The 17,466-nt window shown below is 35.2% G+C and overlaps 1 protein-coding gene and 1 long non-coding RNA gene across 2 annotated transcripts; one reads left to right on the forward strand and one right to left on the reverse strand.

The window, feature by feature from the left end:
- The first annotated feature begins 7,110 nt into the window (after positions 1-7,110).
- Positions 7,111-10,274, forward strand: LOC141452807 (uncharacterized). The gene is made up of 2 exons (XM_074125245.1): positions 7,111-7,351; positions 8,931-10,274. Exons 1-2 carry the CDS (start codon positions 7,297-7,299, stop codon positions 9,926-9,928), a joined length of 1,053 nt encoding a protein of 350 aa, XP_073981346.1. The 5' UTR covers positions 7,111-7,296; the 3' UTR covers positions 9,929-10,274.
- On the reverse strand, positions 7,179-8,761 carry LOC141452808 (uncharacterized). The gene is made up of 2 exons (XR_012457638.1): positions 8,642-8,761; positions 7,179-8,550 (listed from the first exon to the last, which is right to left on the reverse strand). It is a non-coding gene; the product is annotated as an uncharacterized lncRNA (long non-coding RNA).
- Positions 10,275-17,466: the final 7,192 nt, after the last annotated feature.

Raw genomic sequence — 17,466 nt, forward strand, 5'->3', positions numbered from 1 at the left:
CTCTAGTTAACTAGGGACGCAAGAGCTTTTAGAAGGAAGAAAAGAGCTTTAAATTCGGTGCAAAATGAAATCATGCTCGTACTGAGGGTCTGAACCTCTATCTAAGGTAAAAACGGCATTGCACAAGGGTTGAGAGTTTCTATTTGTGTGCTTAAATTCCCAATCTCTAATGCGGAGACCAAACATGTACCAACCACTTATCATTTGGCTGACTTCCACCACCTCTCTCCGTATAAAATACTTGGCAGTTCTATTGGTAAGATAAAGGAAACATCCTACCAAATAATATTCTTATTGTATTTTGTTAAAATTACGAGTTTTTATAGTTAATGGTAATTTTATATTTTTAACAACGAGTATACACGTCGAACGCACCATAATAGAGATTTGGTTTGACGTGTATACTCGCTTAACTGGTTAAACAAAAATAATGATTTAAGTAATTATTAACTGGAATATTATGTTATTTTATTTATCTTTGAATTGTGTATTTAAGCTTAGAATCATCTTACATTTTTTTATTTTTCTTTTTTAGTTGTTTTGTTGAAACTGTATAATATATAATATACGCTCTATATGTCGCAACAGAGGGTGGCCCGCCCACGTATCTACAGGTATTTTGGTGTACGCATATATGGAGACAATGTCATAGTTAGTGTTTGCAAATTTATGCCAGGTGGCTGTTTATGTCCAAAGGAACATAGTATGCTTTCTCCATAGATTGTCACTTTGTTGTAATCAAATCGTAAAGTATGATCAAAGTGTGTTTATTTCTGTATAACAATGAATATTCTAATACAGAGCATGGTGGCTATGAGGAGACTGAAGTAGTTTTGTGAAAAATTAAAAGAAAAAGTAAAAAAAAAATTATTTGGTTAAATTATTATTTATAATTTTTGAACAAATAATTCAGGTGTGTAGTTTAGAGAGGATTTTTTTTTTGGAGTGGAATGTTTAATTTTGAACAAGGTTCACTCATTTCAATGTTGCGATTTCATTTATTTGAACAATCTTCTTATTTTACACGTTAAAAATTAGAATATAAGGATTTTTATTCAGGATAGTCCTGTCAGAGTTCGTCTTTGCCAAACAGTTAATCCTGACGCGGTCAATCCAAAACAACTCCGGGAGGTTTATACTTATAATCCTAAAAATGGAATCTTCTAAGCAGCAATAGTTTCTCATTGTCCCAAATTAAGTGAGGTAGCCCGTCATTGTTGGGTCTTTTCAGTCGCATCTAACCAAAAACAGACTGCCATGAGATGATAGAATGTTACCTGTATAAATTCTACACAACCGGCACTTTTTCCGATAAATTTTTCTTCAAGTGCCGGTCCTGATTATGAAACTAGATCGCTTGCAAAGGCATCTATATCTTACGAAATACGGTGACATGCTGTAACCAAGCAGTAGACTGAACCAGGTCGTTACCTGGGCATAAAAAAAAACGATCATGCTTTGAGACTTTTCTCAATTTTCAAATCAATCTCGCCAATGAAATCCAGTTATGATGAAATCATTGAATTTAACACCGTATAAATTCTGTCCAATCAGCATACCGTTTGTAAGCACCTGATGTTCAAAATAAGCCTTCAGTATTGCCTCTTGCATTCTGCAAAAAGTTTTTTCAAAAAGCAAGGCTGCAATTACCAAATATATACTCGTATCTTTTGAATATTCTGTGATCTAGTCTGACTTACTGTTGTAAACAGATTGCCAGAACTTTATTGACAAATTTTTTTTTTTAAATGTATGAAATACAATGATATGGTGTCAGCTTAAGCTACAATCTCTTACCTGCACCCCTACAAATAAGGCAGTTCTATAACAGAACATCTTCATTCTTCTATGTCTGCAGTAAGTGCGCAAATAATAGTTCCCGCAAATTGTTATTGTTAACCTTGTCCGTACTTGTCGAAAAACTTCTGCGTGGTACCATTAATGCGGTGAGCAACATACTCTGGAGTGCAAGTCCCGTTATATACGTATATCGGCTACGTCACCAGTCTCAGGAACTTATTCTGCATCACTTAAAACGAGACAACGCCCGATTCAACAAGCTAAGCGCCAGGAAAGGCAGTCATACAATAACTTCGGTCTAAATTCTGCAGTTTATAGCAGTAGTTTCTCGTAATTTATTGGACTTCCTTCTCCTGCTGCAAAGCAACAGAAATAATATCCGAATGGCCAGCAATTCTTTGTTGACTCAGTCCGTTATTTGAGCAGTAAACGTCACCTTTTGGTCCAGAATACATGATATGTTTCTATTGAAATGTTTCCAAGTTATAACACATTTAAAAGTGTTTACAGAAGAATTATTTACCTATATTTTGTTCGGAGGAAAGAAAGAATAATGCCAATTTCAGTGGTCAACTTCAGGGCTGTGAAACATATTTTACAATAGTTTGAATTTATGTAGTTTACATTAATAATAATAATAATAACGTATTTATTGCATATAAGGTTACACGACCTTTTTTGCTAGGAGTTTGCGTTTGAAAATATAAACAGAAACAGTGAAATTCACAAAATTAGAACAATAACCCGAATCAGATCGGATCGGCAATAATAATTTGTATATCTTTCATAAAGGAAATAAATATCGTTTGTATTATTTTTTATGTACAATCTGTAATATGAAGAAAGAAGAAGATTTAAATCTCTTCTATTTCTCTTGTCCAATTTATAGCTCACTCAGAAAACATTATATTGATAAATATTTAGAGGGTACCAATTGTGGACTATCTGAACTTCTTACTATAGATAATTTGATGAAAGTTAATAATCTGTATTAATATTATACTATTGGGGCTTTTGAGTTGTGTTCATTAATTATTAACGAATAGCTTATATTATTGCTGAATAAACAGATATTATTTAAATTATGTTTAGTATTACATTATGTAGTTTACAATTATTACAACTATACTGTAAAATATGTTCCACAGCCCCGAAGTCCCTTAGGTCGAAAGTTCGGCAAAATAATACAAAATAAATTTTATTTATGTACATATTTACATTTTTTGATATTAGTACAGTTTTGTACTCCTTTTGACGTGAATACGTCTTTAAATTTGCTATCATATGGAGGCAATCCAAAAAACCTAAGGATAACAAAATTGGGGGATACAGTTTGGCATTATAGTTTCGAATCTATTGTCTACATCCAAAATTAAATTAGACCACTGGATAGCTAAAGAATCAAAGAATTCATTACGATAAGCGAGGACTGTGACGCATCGCGCGCGGTGAAGGGGAAAGCGCCGCCATTTTGAGATCATTTTGCTGCGTATCGAGATTTGGAATGAGTATAACTTTTGACTCGGAGTAGCTACGATGTTCGTTTAAGTTTTAATCGTCAGCTATCGTCACAATTTATCGATTGTATATAAAACAGTGTAAAATAGTGACAGTGAATATAATAAGGTGTTATAATAAAAAAATATTGTCAAAAATATGTCGGCCTATACGCGTCGAAAAGCCAAAACCAAATACAGAGATCGTACACGGTTGGAAAGGGCTTCTCGAGAACTATCGAATGGTAATAATTAAAACACCATATGACCGAGTCAAGCTGTGCCGGGAAAGTAAAAGAATGAATGCGGCCGAGCTGATCAACGACGGTGTCAGTAAATCTGCAGCTGGGGCGGTTGAAATTATGCAAGTGGATGATGAAATCGCTTCTACATCGACAACGCACTGTAAAGGCATAGATTGTGTGCGATCGTCGATTATGGAGACACATTGGGCTGCAGCTAGTGCACGTTTCACTAAGACATTTGTCAACAATCCATTCGGACCTAAGTGTGATGTGTGTGATCGTCTATGGTTTCTGCGCTCATTGAAGCTAACAAAAGAAAAACACTTACCGCTGCTTAATAATACTTTCCCTGAAGAGCCAGTAGCGGACTTTAAACTGTGCGGTACGTGTAAAAAATCACTGGACTCGGACAAAGTGCCCACGTTGTCGCAAAATATTTTATATAAAAAATATAACCTGTTACGAAAAAAGTATTCACGTACAACACACGGCCACAGTTTAGTTTTTTTTAATTGTTTTGATGAGTAAAAGGAATAAACAAATCGAATAAAAAGATGCACATTTTCCAGTCAGTATATATTATTTATGATCTAGAAGTATTGTAGTCGGGGTCAGTAATGAATTGGAATAGGGCGTTGAACGATAAGAAAGTTTAATCTGGTTTTTAAAAATTTTTTTTTCTTTCCGTAAGTGGAATAGAAGTATAAGTAGTGAAGAATGTTTAATGGTCAAGGTGGGGCGCATTTAATGAGGCGAGTGTCTCAGTGACTGTGTGCATGTAATGGGCGTAGTATGTGTGGCTAGAAGCCGTGTAATTTAATTAAAAACTCGCCACGAGCCACCAAAGGTGCAGGAGATCGCCTTACTTGCTGGTTCCTCAGGTATTGCGGTGGCTGTAATTAATCTGCCAGAAGAAACTGCTGCTGCCAGCCGGGCCAGTTCTATATTGCACAGGACCTTCACCCTGGGGCCTAGCTCCAGGCCATACCCACCACACTCACTAAGCTCTCCTCCACTGGTCTCTAGTTCTACCAGCAAACATGCTGAAGACAAGTTAGCGCGTCCTAGTTTCTCTACTACTGGTCACTATTTACACTACATATCACAATTTCTAGCAGTTATTATTATTATATAGGTTGTGTTTCATTTCCCATGTGCTTGTTTCTCCTATAACTTCTTGTCTTTCTCATTTTCTGACGGCTGAAATTAACTTTGCATATAGAAATGAGCTTTGGAATTAACTTATACTTGTAATTATCTTGTGAAGACTCCGCTATAAGGTGCTCTACCAGCTTTCTTGTTCGCTAGACACAGTTCATATTAACTTATTTCATCTCTCTTATAACACATACACTCTTTCACTCTAATATTATTAACTTTTTTTGATTACAATATGTTGAATTTATCTAGTTCAACTAGAAAAAATAAAAAGCACTAAGAAAAGATATTTTAATCGTACAGATTTTCAAATAAGAGTGCAACTACAAAGTTATGGAAGCACCTCGGTAGCTGAGAGGTTAGAGGAGCGACCTACAAGGTTAATATGTATGGCAGCACTGGGTTCGATTCCCAGTCTAGGCCTTGGATTTTATTTAATGTTTAATACAAGAACTTTGTAGTAAAGTATATTTGCTAGTCGTCTCCGTCCACACTTAATTTGGAATTTGGACGTGAAGCCTGCCTGAAAAAATAGGCATTACCTTTAATTTACACTAAAAAGTTATGGTTCAAATAGGTCAACTGAAATTAACAATTTATAAAAGCCAATAACCAAGATAATAAGTGAAAGAAAACCAAAATGAATGAACACCTCGAGGTACCTGGACACTTACGAGGGGGTACCCAAAAATAACCGGAATTGCGTTGCCGCGCATGGAGCTTATGTAGTACGCATTTCTGCCGCTAGACGTGTATAGCGCAATTCCTTGCCAGTTCAGTCCTGCCTGTGTTGTCTGCCTGGCTTGTTCTGTTCATCTGCAGTGATTGTTTTTACCAGCGCTGTTTTGTTCTTTTTTCGTTTTTTATGATGGCAAGTTTAAGTGAACAACGTGCAGCTCTGAAATTTTGTTTTCTACTCGGCAAAAATGCTGCTGAAAGTGTTTTAATGTTGAAAACAGCTTACAAAGATGACGCTATGGGAAAAACTCAAGTATACGAGTGGTTTACTCGGTTTAAAAATGGCGACATGTCGATTGATGACAAACCTCGTTCTGGACGTCCATCAACTGCCCGAATCGACGAAAATGTTGAAAAAATTCGAGAGCTGGTGTTCACAGACCGTCGACAGACAATTGATCAACTGTCAGAGAGTGTGGGTTATCTTGGAGCTCGGTTCAGCGAATTTTAACGGAAGGTTTGGGGATGAAAAGGGTTGCTGCCAAGTTTGTTCCTCGAGTTCTGACTGACAATCAAAAAGAACATCGAGTTGAAACATGTCGTGCTTTGAAACAACAGCTTGAAACTGATCCAAACTTTCTGTCAAAGGTCATTACTGGTGATGAGTCATGGTGCTGTGGTTATGACCCAGAAACAAAGCAACAGTCGAGCCAATGGAAGACGTCATCTTCACCCCGACCAAAAAAATGTCGTCAAGTCAAGTCAAACATCAAAACAATGCTGATTTGCTTTTTTGATACCAAAGGCGTAGTCCATTCAGAGTTTGTCCCCCCAGGTCAGACCGTCAATCAAACCTTGTATTTGGAAGTTTTGAAAAGATTGCGCATTAGTGTTCGCCAAAAAATCTCTGTTACACAGTTTTTGGCTAAAAATGGCATGGTTCCGCTGCCCCACGCACCTTACTCGCCTGACCTGGCTCCGTGCGACTTTTTCTTATTTCCACGCATGAAAAAGGGCATGCACGGTCACCGATTTGACAACATTGAAGAGGTCAAGAAAAAAACGAAGAAGGAGCTGTCAGCCATTTCTAAAGATGACTACAAAAAATGTTTCGAACAGTGGAAGCACCGGTGGGACAAATGTATTAGTTGTAATGGAGAGTATTTTGAAGGGGATAAGGTTGTTCTGTAAAAAATTTGTAAATAAATAGCTTTTAAAAAATAATTCCGGTTTTTTTTGGGTACCCCCTCGTATTATAGGTTAACTTCAAATTTTGAAATTACAATTTCCACATTATGTATCTTGGATACATTGTCAGAAAACAGTAACCACCTTATCTTCTTCGAATTTCTTCGTCAATAGCAATCGATTCTTCCATTTTGTATATTATACATCATGTACTTTAACTAATCATTTTTTTAATGCACTATAACTGACCATACTTAATTTTGATTGATTTGCTACACACGAAGATGGTTATTATCAGTTAGGTTTGAGATTTCACTTTATCTTCTTTCTATTCAGTTTAAAACCCGCTTTTTTTATTTTTTGGCAGGACTCTTCCAAAAATTCATCCTGTATTTTTCTGTTGAAACACGAGTCAGTTGCAAATTTAAGCTTAAGAATATTCTAAAAACCAATGAAAAGGTTATAATATTTGTTGAGTGAATTTAATTTGAAATTATTAAATATAGGACACTTTCAAAATCATTACGGAATTAAATTATTAAAACATATGTAACCGAAACATATAATAGATATATATGGATTTTAGTGAACTAATTATTTTTGAAATGAAAAGAAAATTAAGAGAATCCTAATTAACAGATGTTTATTAGGATTTAGTGAAATCCTAGATACATAGTGTTGATGTGGCTCTCCTAGGCCACTTAGTAAATGATCATTAGAGTTTTATTTGAATGTGGCGAAGTTTATTGATTCATAGCATTGTGATTATGGCGTTAATTATTGAAGGTAAGTGTCCGGTTTATTGTCACAGGTGTACATTCCATAATCTATAAAATAGTTCATTCTCACATTTACCGCTGCTTTGAATTACTCAGTCAAAGAAATAGCTAATAGTACAGTTCCAATTAGATGCAAAACTCATAACTCTCATATTTCTGAGATTATCCGGTTCAAAAAAATGGAGAAATTTTAATCTTTTTTTCATACAGGAATTGAACGTACAAAACGTTTGCTCTTTATTTGTCACGATGTGAGAGACCAACATTGTTTTACCACGCTATAATTAGCACATACATATGTTAATTATATTGTTTGAAAAATACTTTACGTCTAATAACTATAAATTGTTATGGCGTAAATCATGAATATGGAGAGGGCAGACAGCCATTATGTTCCGAAATTATACATAATTTACTTATTTTATTTATTTCTCACAATTTAAGGTCAATTAAGCGCTTTTGTATGGCACTGTCTATATAATGATATAATAAAATATCAGAATCTATTTGCGAGAATCTATATGCGAGAATCTATATACTCGTAAATAAAAATTTAAATGTTTTTTTGGTTCAAAATCTTAAATCTTCGAAAGTTCTTCACCGATTGCTTTGAAATTTTGACACAATTTTGCCTTCGAATACGGGCGTGTTTTTACGAGTATATAGAGATTATAGAGAGTATATTTATGTACATATAATAGTAGATTTCACACTTGTGGACAAGTAAAATCAGAGCCATTTCTGTTGGTTAATATTTGTTGAAAATATTTAAATGTTGCCAATTTACAATCCATTTCTGATTTCCAATTTTACGATTTTACAATTCCATTTCAATGTTTCCGATTGCATTGTTAAATTGAATGTTTATAGATTTCAATGTGCAGCAAATAACCCTGAATCCACTGGCTACAATTTTGTTTACTTCACGTTATGTCAAAATGACGCGTTTGCGAAAACCCTGCCAGTATTCGGAAGTGCCCTACGTATTACACAAGGAATGCGAGTAGAAAATCATTTGAAAGACTCAAACGAGGAGAGCAATGTCGACGGACAACCTGGCATATTTAAAGAAACTATGATAGGCAGACTGTACACCGGTGCAACCCAATCAAGATGAATGCTTCTTTCTTCGCATGCTGTTTGTAAATTTGCCCCTATCCAACGTGCGCTTTCTAAACCATACGGAGCAGCATCAACGCTGCTAGCCTAAAATTAAAAACAAAAGCAAAACATAAAACACTAATAATGCTAAAATATTAAAATCTAATCTATCTATGTAACTATATTAAGTACATACGTATTCCTAATCGGTAGTTGGACGTTTAGCCGCCACTGAAAAATCAAGCGTTTACTTTACTGAAGTTACGTACGTATTGGATCCATTCCATACAAATAGTCGCAAACAAAACAAATAGAGGTTTCTATAGTTACCTTGCAGTTTTGCTTCATTGGTTTCCAGATCGAACTTTTTCGTACGGATTTTTATTTTTGCTTCTTGCAAATGCACATTTTTGCGTAATATTGTGCTTTCCGTTTTACTGAATAATGCACATCTATAGTTTTATTCATTTTATTATCCATTTCAGGGATATCAAGAAGTGAATTTGCCGTTAAAGATCCAATATTTATCGAAATAAACCCAAATATTTTTCGTTCAAAAAATGTTACGAAGTTTGATGCTAAAAATAAACGTTTAAAGAGAGGTAAATTTGAAGAAAAACCATCTTTATTATTACAATTTTCACCCAGTTTTTTTACTAGCCCTCAATTGCATGATTTATACGCTGCAATAACTGGGATTAGTGACAAGATTCAAACTGATTCGTTCAATAAAAATGATCAACCATTTAGGGAAGAAACGAAAATAGTTTTTCAGATTAATCCATACATGATACCTGGGGTAAATTTAAAAAGACAAATTTCAAATGAAAATATGGATGATGATCTAGTTGCATTTTCTTTGACAATAAATCCGCAACTGCCTAGAAAAGTGCCAAAATTGCGAAATTTTATTAACAATTGCGTAGATCGTCCAGCAGAAGAAGTATGGTGCCTATCGCATAAAGACTATTCCAAATGTCCAGCTTCTGCGACCTATCCAACTACAACAGCGAAATGTATGCCAGTTATGCCGAATAAATCTGATATGATGTGTCCTTGTTGTACATTAAATTGGTACAATCATTTCGGAAGTAAAGACCCGTGCGACGAATGTGCCAGGGTGTCGTCAAAGCCAGCAACAATGTACACAGCGTGCAAAAGTTCTCCACCACCAACGGTGATGCCCACATTATGTTCCGCTGAAACAGTTACATGTAGACATATCACTAGAACAGACCTAACACCACCTTACATTCTTACTGCACCACCTATGATTACACAAAAATGTGACACCTGTATCAAAGATAAATCGAATTTAATTGAAGATAAATTAGATAAGTACTTTATACTAGTAAAAAGATCACCCCGAGGTACTTGGTCTAGAACACTTCGCAAGAAAAGAGGAAATTTGAATAAACACTTTAAATTTTACCTTGTTCCGATCACAAAGAAAACAGGAACGTTTGATGCAAAGATAAAATGAAAGCAGAGGGTAAATTTTTAACCAGATAAATAGCTGCTATTTAGTACGAAATATATATAGATATACACAGAAAAAGATATGCATCGCCTATCTTCTCCAATCTCAAATCTATATATATATATATATATACACAATTGTTATTTATGCTAATTATCTGCTCTTCTGGAATCATGGGCAGCTGCGTTATTGTCAAAACATGAAAGTCACAGGGATACAACGATGGAATCTCTTCCTTGCTCTCTAATTAGCGCACAATAATCTGCTAAATACAGCTTGAAATCTACAATAGCACTGAGAGAATATCAGAGCTTTTTAAATGAAAACAATAAAAAGTTGTTTACAAATATTGCGACAGTTTCTCTTTCAATAAATAAATAAAAAAATGTAGAAAGGTTAGTTAGTTTGTAATAGATTAATACTTTATTTAATTTTGACAGATACAGAAAAAGTAGAAATCTAGGCAAACTGGAAGCCAATTCGATGATTTTTCCTTGTATTTCACTTTTCATTTCCCAAATGAAGGCTACCTTTCATGTATATTTTAGCACTGGCCCAAAAAGTAAGTGACAGATACAGAAAAAGTAGAAATCTAGACGAACTAGAAGCCAATTCGGTGATTTTCCCTTGTATTTTACTTTTCATTTTCCCAAATTAAGGCTACCCTTCATGAATATTTTAGCTCTGGCCCAAAAAGTAAGTGACAGATACAGAAAAAGTAGAAATCTAGGCAAACTGGAAGCCAATTCGGTGATTTTCCCTTGTATTTTACTTTTCATTTTCCCAAATTAAGGCTACCCTTCATTTATATTTTAGCTCTGGCCCAAAAAGTAAGTGACAGATGCAGAAAAAGTAGAAATCTAGGCAAACTGGAAGCCAATTCGGTGATTTTCCCTTGTATTTCACTTTTCATTTCCCAAATGAAGGCTACCTTTCATGTATATTTTAGCTCTGGCCCAAAAAGTAAGTGACAGATACAGAAAAAGTAGAAATCTAGGCAAACTGGAAGCCAATTCGGTGATTTTCCCTTGTATTTTACTTTTCATTTTCCCAAATTAAGGCTACCCTTCATTTATATTTTAGCTCTGGCCCAAAAAGTAAGTGACAGATGCAGAAAAAGTAGAAATCTAGGCAAACTGGAAGCCAATTCGGTGATTTTCCCTTGTATTTCACTTTTCATTTCCCAAATGAAGGCTACCTTTCATGTATATTTTAGCTCTGGCCCAAAAAGTAAGTGACAGATACAGAAAAAGTAGAAATCTAGGCAAACTGGAAGCCAATTCGGTGATTTTCCCTTGTATTTTACTTTTCATTTTCCCAAATTAAGGCTACCCTGCATGAATATTTTAGCTCTGGCCCAAAAAGTAAGTGACAGATACAGAAAAAGTAGAAATCTAGACGAACTAGAAGCCAATTCGGTGATTTTCCCTTGTATTTTACCCTTCATTTTCCAAACTTTAGAGAAAACTCTAACCAATTCTCTCTCCCAAAATGCCCATAAAGGATTTTTTTTTGGGAGAAAGTTTCAAAATAAAAGTTTTAGACTGACATGACTATAATTATATTTGTACATACTTTAAAGAAATTGGTTTGAATAATTTTTTTCGTCAAGCAATCAAAATATTGCTTTTGGTTAAAGGATAAATCTAAATATAAGATTTTTTAACTTCCGGCGGTTTTATTTTTTAAAATATGTATTTAATACAGATAGAACACTTTATAAAAACTACTTTTTCCGACACAGAGAAACCTTAAACCGGATGTTAAAATAAAAATGTTAAAAAGTAAAAAAATAGGACGGGCGACAATACACAAATTTTGGGAAACCACTGGTTTAGGATGACTTTTAGTGGACTACTTGGTCCTGCCCTTTATGTATTAACGAAACTTACATTAATTACTATAAATTTGGAGTTTAAGTAGAAATAGAAGGATAAAAAGTGAATGTCCTCAGAAATCAAAATCAGAAATTTAGCTGAAATCTTTTTATTATTTTAATATCTACTAAAAACTTCCCAGTTTTTGAAATTTTGATTGTAACTTTATTTTGGGAGTTGATTTTATGCTGGGTCTTTGCATAAAGGGGGTTTTCCTATCTTTTCTCGATTGCTCTTAAAATGAAAATCAAATTAATCAGAGTAAATCATTATCGTTATTCTGATTAAAAAGACATGTTCCTTTGAGCTGTTTCTAGCGTAGTTTGTACTCAGAAATTTGGTGCCCGAAGATGCTGCTTCTTTTGTTCCATTGTTTGCATGGCCCTTCTTTACGCCATTTTTTTTTTTTAATTTTATTTTGGCGCATCGATTGCTACGGTTATTAGCGCCCTAAATCTAGTTTCCTGCTTGTTCTAGCGAACTGGTTGGCTCCTGGGTATTATCCTATACAGCTTCTACACGCAGTACCTTGTCTAGGGTGAAGCCTAGCTGTCAGGTTATCTTCCTGGCAACCTCTTTTACTTCATCGCACTAGTCGACGAGAGCGAGCGAAGAATCTGATTTGGGTCATCCCTTCTTCAAGTAGTCTTTACGCAATTGTAGCACAAATAATTAGTATCGTTTATTTTTTATGATTTGGTGATGTATCACATCATCTGTAAGGAAAGATGGAAGAAGTTGATCAACTCAAACACAAAGAAATTGGTAACTATGTTTGAAATTGACTTCATTTTAAAAAGTTGAATGTAATTACGATGTAGAGGTCAACAATGGAGGTCAGCTAGAAGGAAGCTGTGCCTCTTTTATTTATTGTTATTAGTCAATCTGTAGTCGGCCGCTCATCAATATTCAGTGATCTTCCACCAATAAGTTGGTGTGTTGAAGACGTTCCACCGCTGGAGGCTGTATCCATTCCACTGAGAGAGCTTCAAGCCCCACACTGTGAGAAGCTTTCTTAAGAAACCACAAACACACATTCAGGGTGGCCTGTTACCCGGGACACACGTACGCACAAGCACCAACTTATACTCAGATCCAAAACATAAAACGGATGACACTTAATGTTCCTCACTTCGCATACTGATGTTCGACCAGTCACACGTGGTTCGTGTTCTATGCCATTTTAACATCGTCTCTCTACCATTCTTTTTGAGCCTATATCCTCCTCTAGCTGTCCAACCTTCTCTTTTAAACAATCCTCCCTCTCTTCTATGTATAGCTCTATACACTGGCCAATAAAATAAGATTCGCCTTTAAATTTACTTGTATTATTATTTTATTTGGCTTGCAGATAGCCCGCCATATTGTCAGGAATTTTATACATTTAATGTCATACGTAAATCTCCTGACGATGGCCACCTAGTGCTGGCATTAATTGTTTTTAAACATTAAGTTGTCGGTTTTTTAAAATTTTATTTTTAGAAATTACTGAACAATTTGTCTTGAAAAGTATACTTTAATTTAAGAAATAAAGCTGCACATAATAACTCCAAGTGAGCTAATTTTATAATTAATAAAGTAATTTAATAAGCAAATTTAAGGCAATTATATGAATCAAAAATATTTTTTCTTTTCAAGTAAGTAATTCCAACTAACTATAACATCAAAATATCTTTACAACTAAATATCACATCAAAATATTAAATTAAATATGAGCGGTTCACTGCACAAACTGATTAACTCTACTTTTTGAAATATCTTTTTATATTTATAACAAAAATTTCCCAAATAATAAAGATTAACACCAATAAACGACAAAAATATTTTTGCCCAATTTGTTTCAGAAGCTAAATTTTGATTAACTCTTTGCTCTAATGTAATTATTGCAATAATTCAACTCAAATTCAGTAGCAGGCGCTGAATGATAACGGTAAATTTGTTTGAATTTATATTATAAACAGTATTATAAAAAAACAATGTACATTATTTCATCGCATTTCTCCACTTCTTTGTTTTTTTGTTTTATGGAGTTAAACGAGACGAGCAAACATCAAAATATTGTTAAAAATATAAAACAACTACTCGTAGAAGGCAGTTCTATGGCGACCTTCATTGAGGTTCGAATAGAATAGAAAATAAATTTATTATCCTGGGACTATTGTCCCCTAAGAATAAATACTTGTACAGTTGGAAGCCCTAATAATTTGGCCTAACTTTTAAATATTTAAAAATAAAAATAGGTATTAAAATTAAAGAAGTTCATTAAGGAAGCCACTTCAACTCATCGTAGTAGTGCGAAATGCGAAAGTCTCTGGGTATGCTGAAAATAAATCTTACGAAGCAGTTCATGAGGCGCTTGGGCTTCAATATCACCAGAAAGACCGCCATACACTGAGCAACCATAGTCAAAATGGGGGGAAAATAGAGAGGAAACTAGGAGTTGCCGGGTCTTAACCCTTCAGCCGTCACGTCGGGACTTTCAAGTCTTCTATTTTAATATCTATAAGAGCTGGGCTCGCGAAATTTTTATTTATCTCTTTTTGACGTATTTTGATTGAGATGGCATAGGATTTTTTCCCGCTGCCTGCTGTACGGGCGCGAACCAGCCATTTTGATCCGAGGTGACAGTTTGTGTGTGGTTCATTTCTTAGTGTTTTGACCCTAGGTGACAGTATGTCCCGTTCATTTCTTAGTGTTCATTTGTTAGTCTTAGTTCATTTCTCAACCTTTGTTGGGACTCTTAGGAAAAATAAGCCAGAAATCCCCACTGCATTTCTGCCACACAAGTCAAGGGAAGCGAACAGCTTACCTTTTTGGGTTCACAAAGAAAATTTCTATGGTGTCTTATGTACCCAAAAAATCAAGAGCAGTAATTTTGTTATCTACAATGCATAGCGATAAATCCATTGACAGCGGAACAGGGAACAAAAGTAAACCCGAAATTATAACTTTATACAATGCTACCAAAGGAGGGGTAGATACTAATGACCAACTTTGTGCAAATTATTCTGTAGGAAGAAAAACAGATAGATGGCCCATGGCCATTTTTCACCACTTACTTAATTGGTGACGGAAACTATTAAACTGCTTCAGGATGTGGATGGAGCGGCGAGAGATTTGGGAAACATGGTTTTTCCAGGATAGGTTTTGGTTAAAAGTGGTACCGAGGTTCATCTTCACAGAGTAACAATATTTCATTGGGGTATTACGGCCAACTAAATCTATAAATTATTCCTTTGACTACCTGAATTCAGTTGTAAGGCTCCCCAGGGAGGTTATAAGGCTCCATATTTACTACAGGTTACATACAATAATCAATATTATACAACATGACAGTATTTATATGGTTTTATTAATGATATACTAAAGCAATTAGGTAGGCTATTGTGAGTAACGATGTACATGCACTATCGATACTTTTAAGTGAATGAAAGGAGAGATGCTGTCAAATATGTACTGCAAGCTATGCACTTAACGTGTGTATCAGTTAACTTATCTCTAGTTCTCCATCTAATTAGCCAGTTAAGTTAGTGGGAGATAAGTAGCAGTTGAAAGAAACAATACTATTAAGTTGAATGCAATATGGACGACATAAACCATTCAGCTACTTAATTAAGAATTAACAGACTTATCTCACGGTTTTCATTGTATATATATAATGATTTTTTATTTTTCTTTCAAAATTTTGAAAGATTATAGACAAGAAAATACCATTAAGTGATATTGGATGTTTTCTAACTGGCAACAATTTTCACTTAGAGCCCAATCAATAATACACAACTGACCACCTAATTTAGATACATTGGACTTCAGTGACATCTTGAAGTCGAGAAGAGATAGTTTCATGTTCATTTTGCTCAATAATTGGATATTGACTCTGATTGATTAACATTTTTAATTTTTTTTGTAAGTGATTTACTTACTTTATGCATCCTGTAAAAATAAATGTGTACGAGGGTCGTTTGAAAAGTCCGTGCAAAAATAAAAACTACTTAATTTTTTGGGGTAAACTTTTTTTATTTTTCAACATAGTCTCCTTTTAGGCTTATACACTTCGTCCAACGCTGCTCTAGTTTGTTGATACCTTCCGAATAATAGGATTTGTCCAAGTCTGAAAAATAGCCATTCGTTTCTGCAATCACCTCCTCGTTTGAATAAAATTTTTTTCCCGCCAGCCATTTCTTCATATTGGGGAACAAATAGTAGTCCGAGGGAGCCAAGTCTGGAGAATAGGGGGGATGTGAAACGAGTTGGAACCCTATTTCCATTAATTTTGTGACTACAACTGCTGAGGTGTGAGCTGGTGCGTTGTCGTGATGGAAAAGGACTTTTTTGTGGGCCAATCGTGGGCGTTTTTCTTGCAGCTCGGTTTTCAAACGGTCCAATAACGATGAATAATATGCACCTGTAATAGTTTTACCCTTTTCCAGATAGTCGATGAGGATTATTCCTTGCGAATCCCAAAAGACAGTCGTCATAATCTTTCCGGCCGAAGGAACGGTCTTCGCCTTTTTTGGCGCAGATTCCCCCTTGGTAACCCATTGTTTAGATTGTTCTTTGGTCTCAGGAGTGTAGTGATGTATCCATGTTTCATCCACAGTGACGAAACGACGCTTAAAGTCCTGCGGATTCTTCTGGAACAGCTGCAAACCGTCCTTGCAACACTTCACACGATTTCGTTTTTGGTCAAGCGTGAGCAATCGCGGCACCCATCTTGCGGATAGCTTGATGCAAAATATTATGTACCCGTTCATTCGAGATGCCCACAGCACTAGCAATCTCACACACCTTCACTCTTCTGTCATCCATCACCATATCATGGATTTTATCAATGATTTCTGGAGTAGTAACCTCAACAGGGCGTCCAGAACGTTCAGCGTCACTTGTGCCCATATGGCCACTCCGAAAATTTTGAAACCACTTATAAACTGTTCTAATCGAAGGTGCAGAGTCACCATAATGTTTATCTAGCTTCTCTGTAGTCTCCTGAGGCGTTTTGCCTTTCATAAAGTAGTGTTTAATCAACACACGAAATTCTTTTTCGTCCATTTTTTGAAAATCACTCGACTTCCTCGATTCAAACGAATGCCAAACACAAAGAAATAGACCGATCTGGCTGAAACTTGGTGTGTGTTCTTCCAAGAGATGCTACTAACTAAACATAACCTCGATACGCGCCAGTAGTGCTATCTCTCTGACTTTGCACGGACTTTTCAAACGACCCTCGTACATATTAAAAAATGTAGTCTCAGTATATAATAGATGAGCTGAGTCCCGTACCAGCTGAGAACAAAGAGAGAAAATGGTAAGAATAACAAAAAATTACATGGCGCCATGGTAGCCGAGCGGTTAGAGGCGAGACCTGTAAAGCTGTATTGTAGTACTGGGTTCGATTCCCGGTCCTTAAGCCTTGGATTTTATTTAATGGTTAACAAAAGAAATTTACAGTAAAGTATGTTTGCTAGTCGCCTCCGTCCACGACACCTAATTGGTAGTTGGACGTAAAGCAAGCCTGAAAACAGGCAATAATACTTACTTTCCTTACATTTATAAAAAGTTACAGAAATTTATTTTATTTATAACATCTTTTGATTTGATGAAAAGTCACTTAAAAATAATAAAAAATTTATCTTGTATTTAAATATTTTTGAAGCAAAAATTCAC

The sequence above is a fragment of the Rhodnius prolixus genome, unplaced genomic scaffold (assembly GCF_049639745.1).
Source record: "Rhodnius prolixus isolate KJV_2025 unplaced genomic scaffold, Rpr scaffold_3, whole genome shotgun sequence".
Taxonomy (NCBI): Eukaryota; Metazoa; Arthropoda; class Insecta; order Hemiptera; family Reduviidae; genus Rhodnius; species Rhodnius prolixus.

Excerpts from the sequence above, each read along its gene's own strand:
- LOC141452807 (XM_074125245.1), top strand. The coding sequence starts at position 7,297 with ATGTGGCGAAGTTTATTGATTCATAGCATTGTGATTATGGCGTTAATT. Across the intron at positions 7,352-8,930 it reads TATGGCGTTAATTATTGAAG|GGATATCAAGAAGTGAATTT; the intron begins GTAAGTGTCCGG and ends TATCCATTTCAG.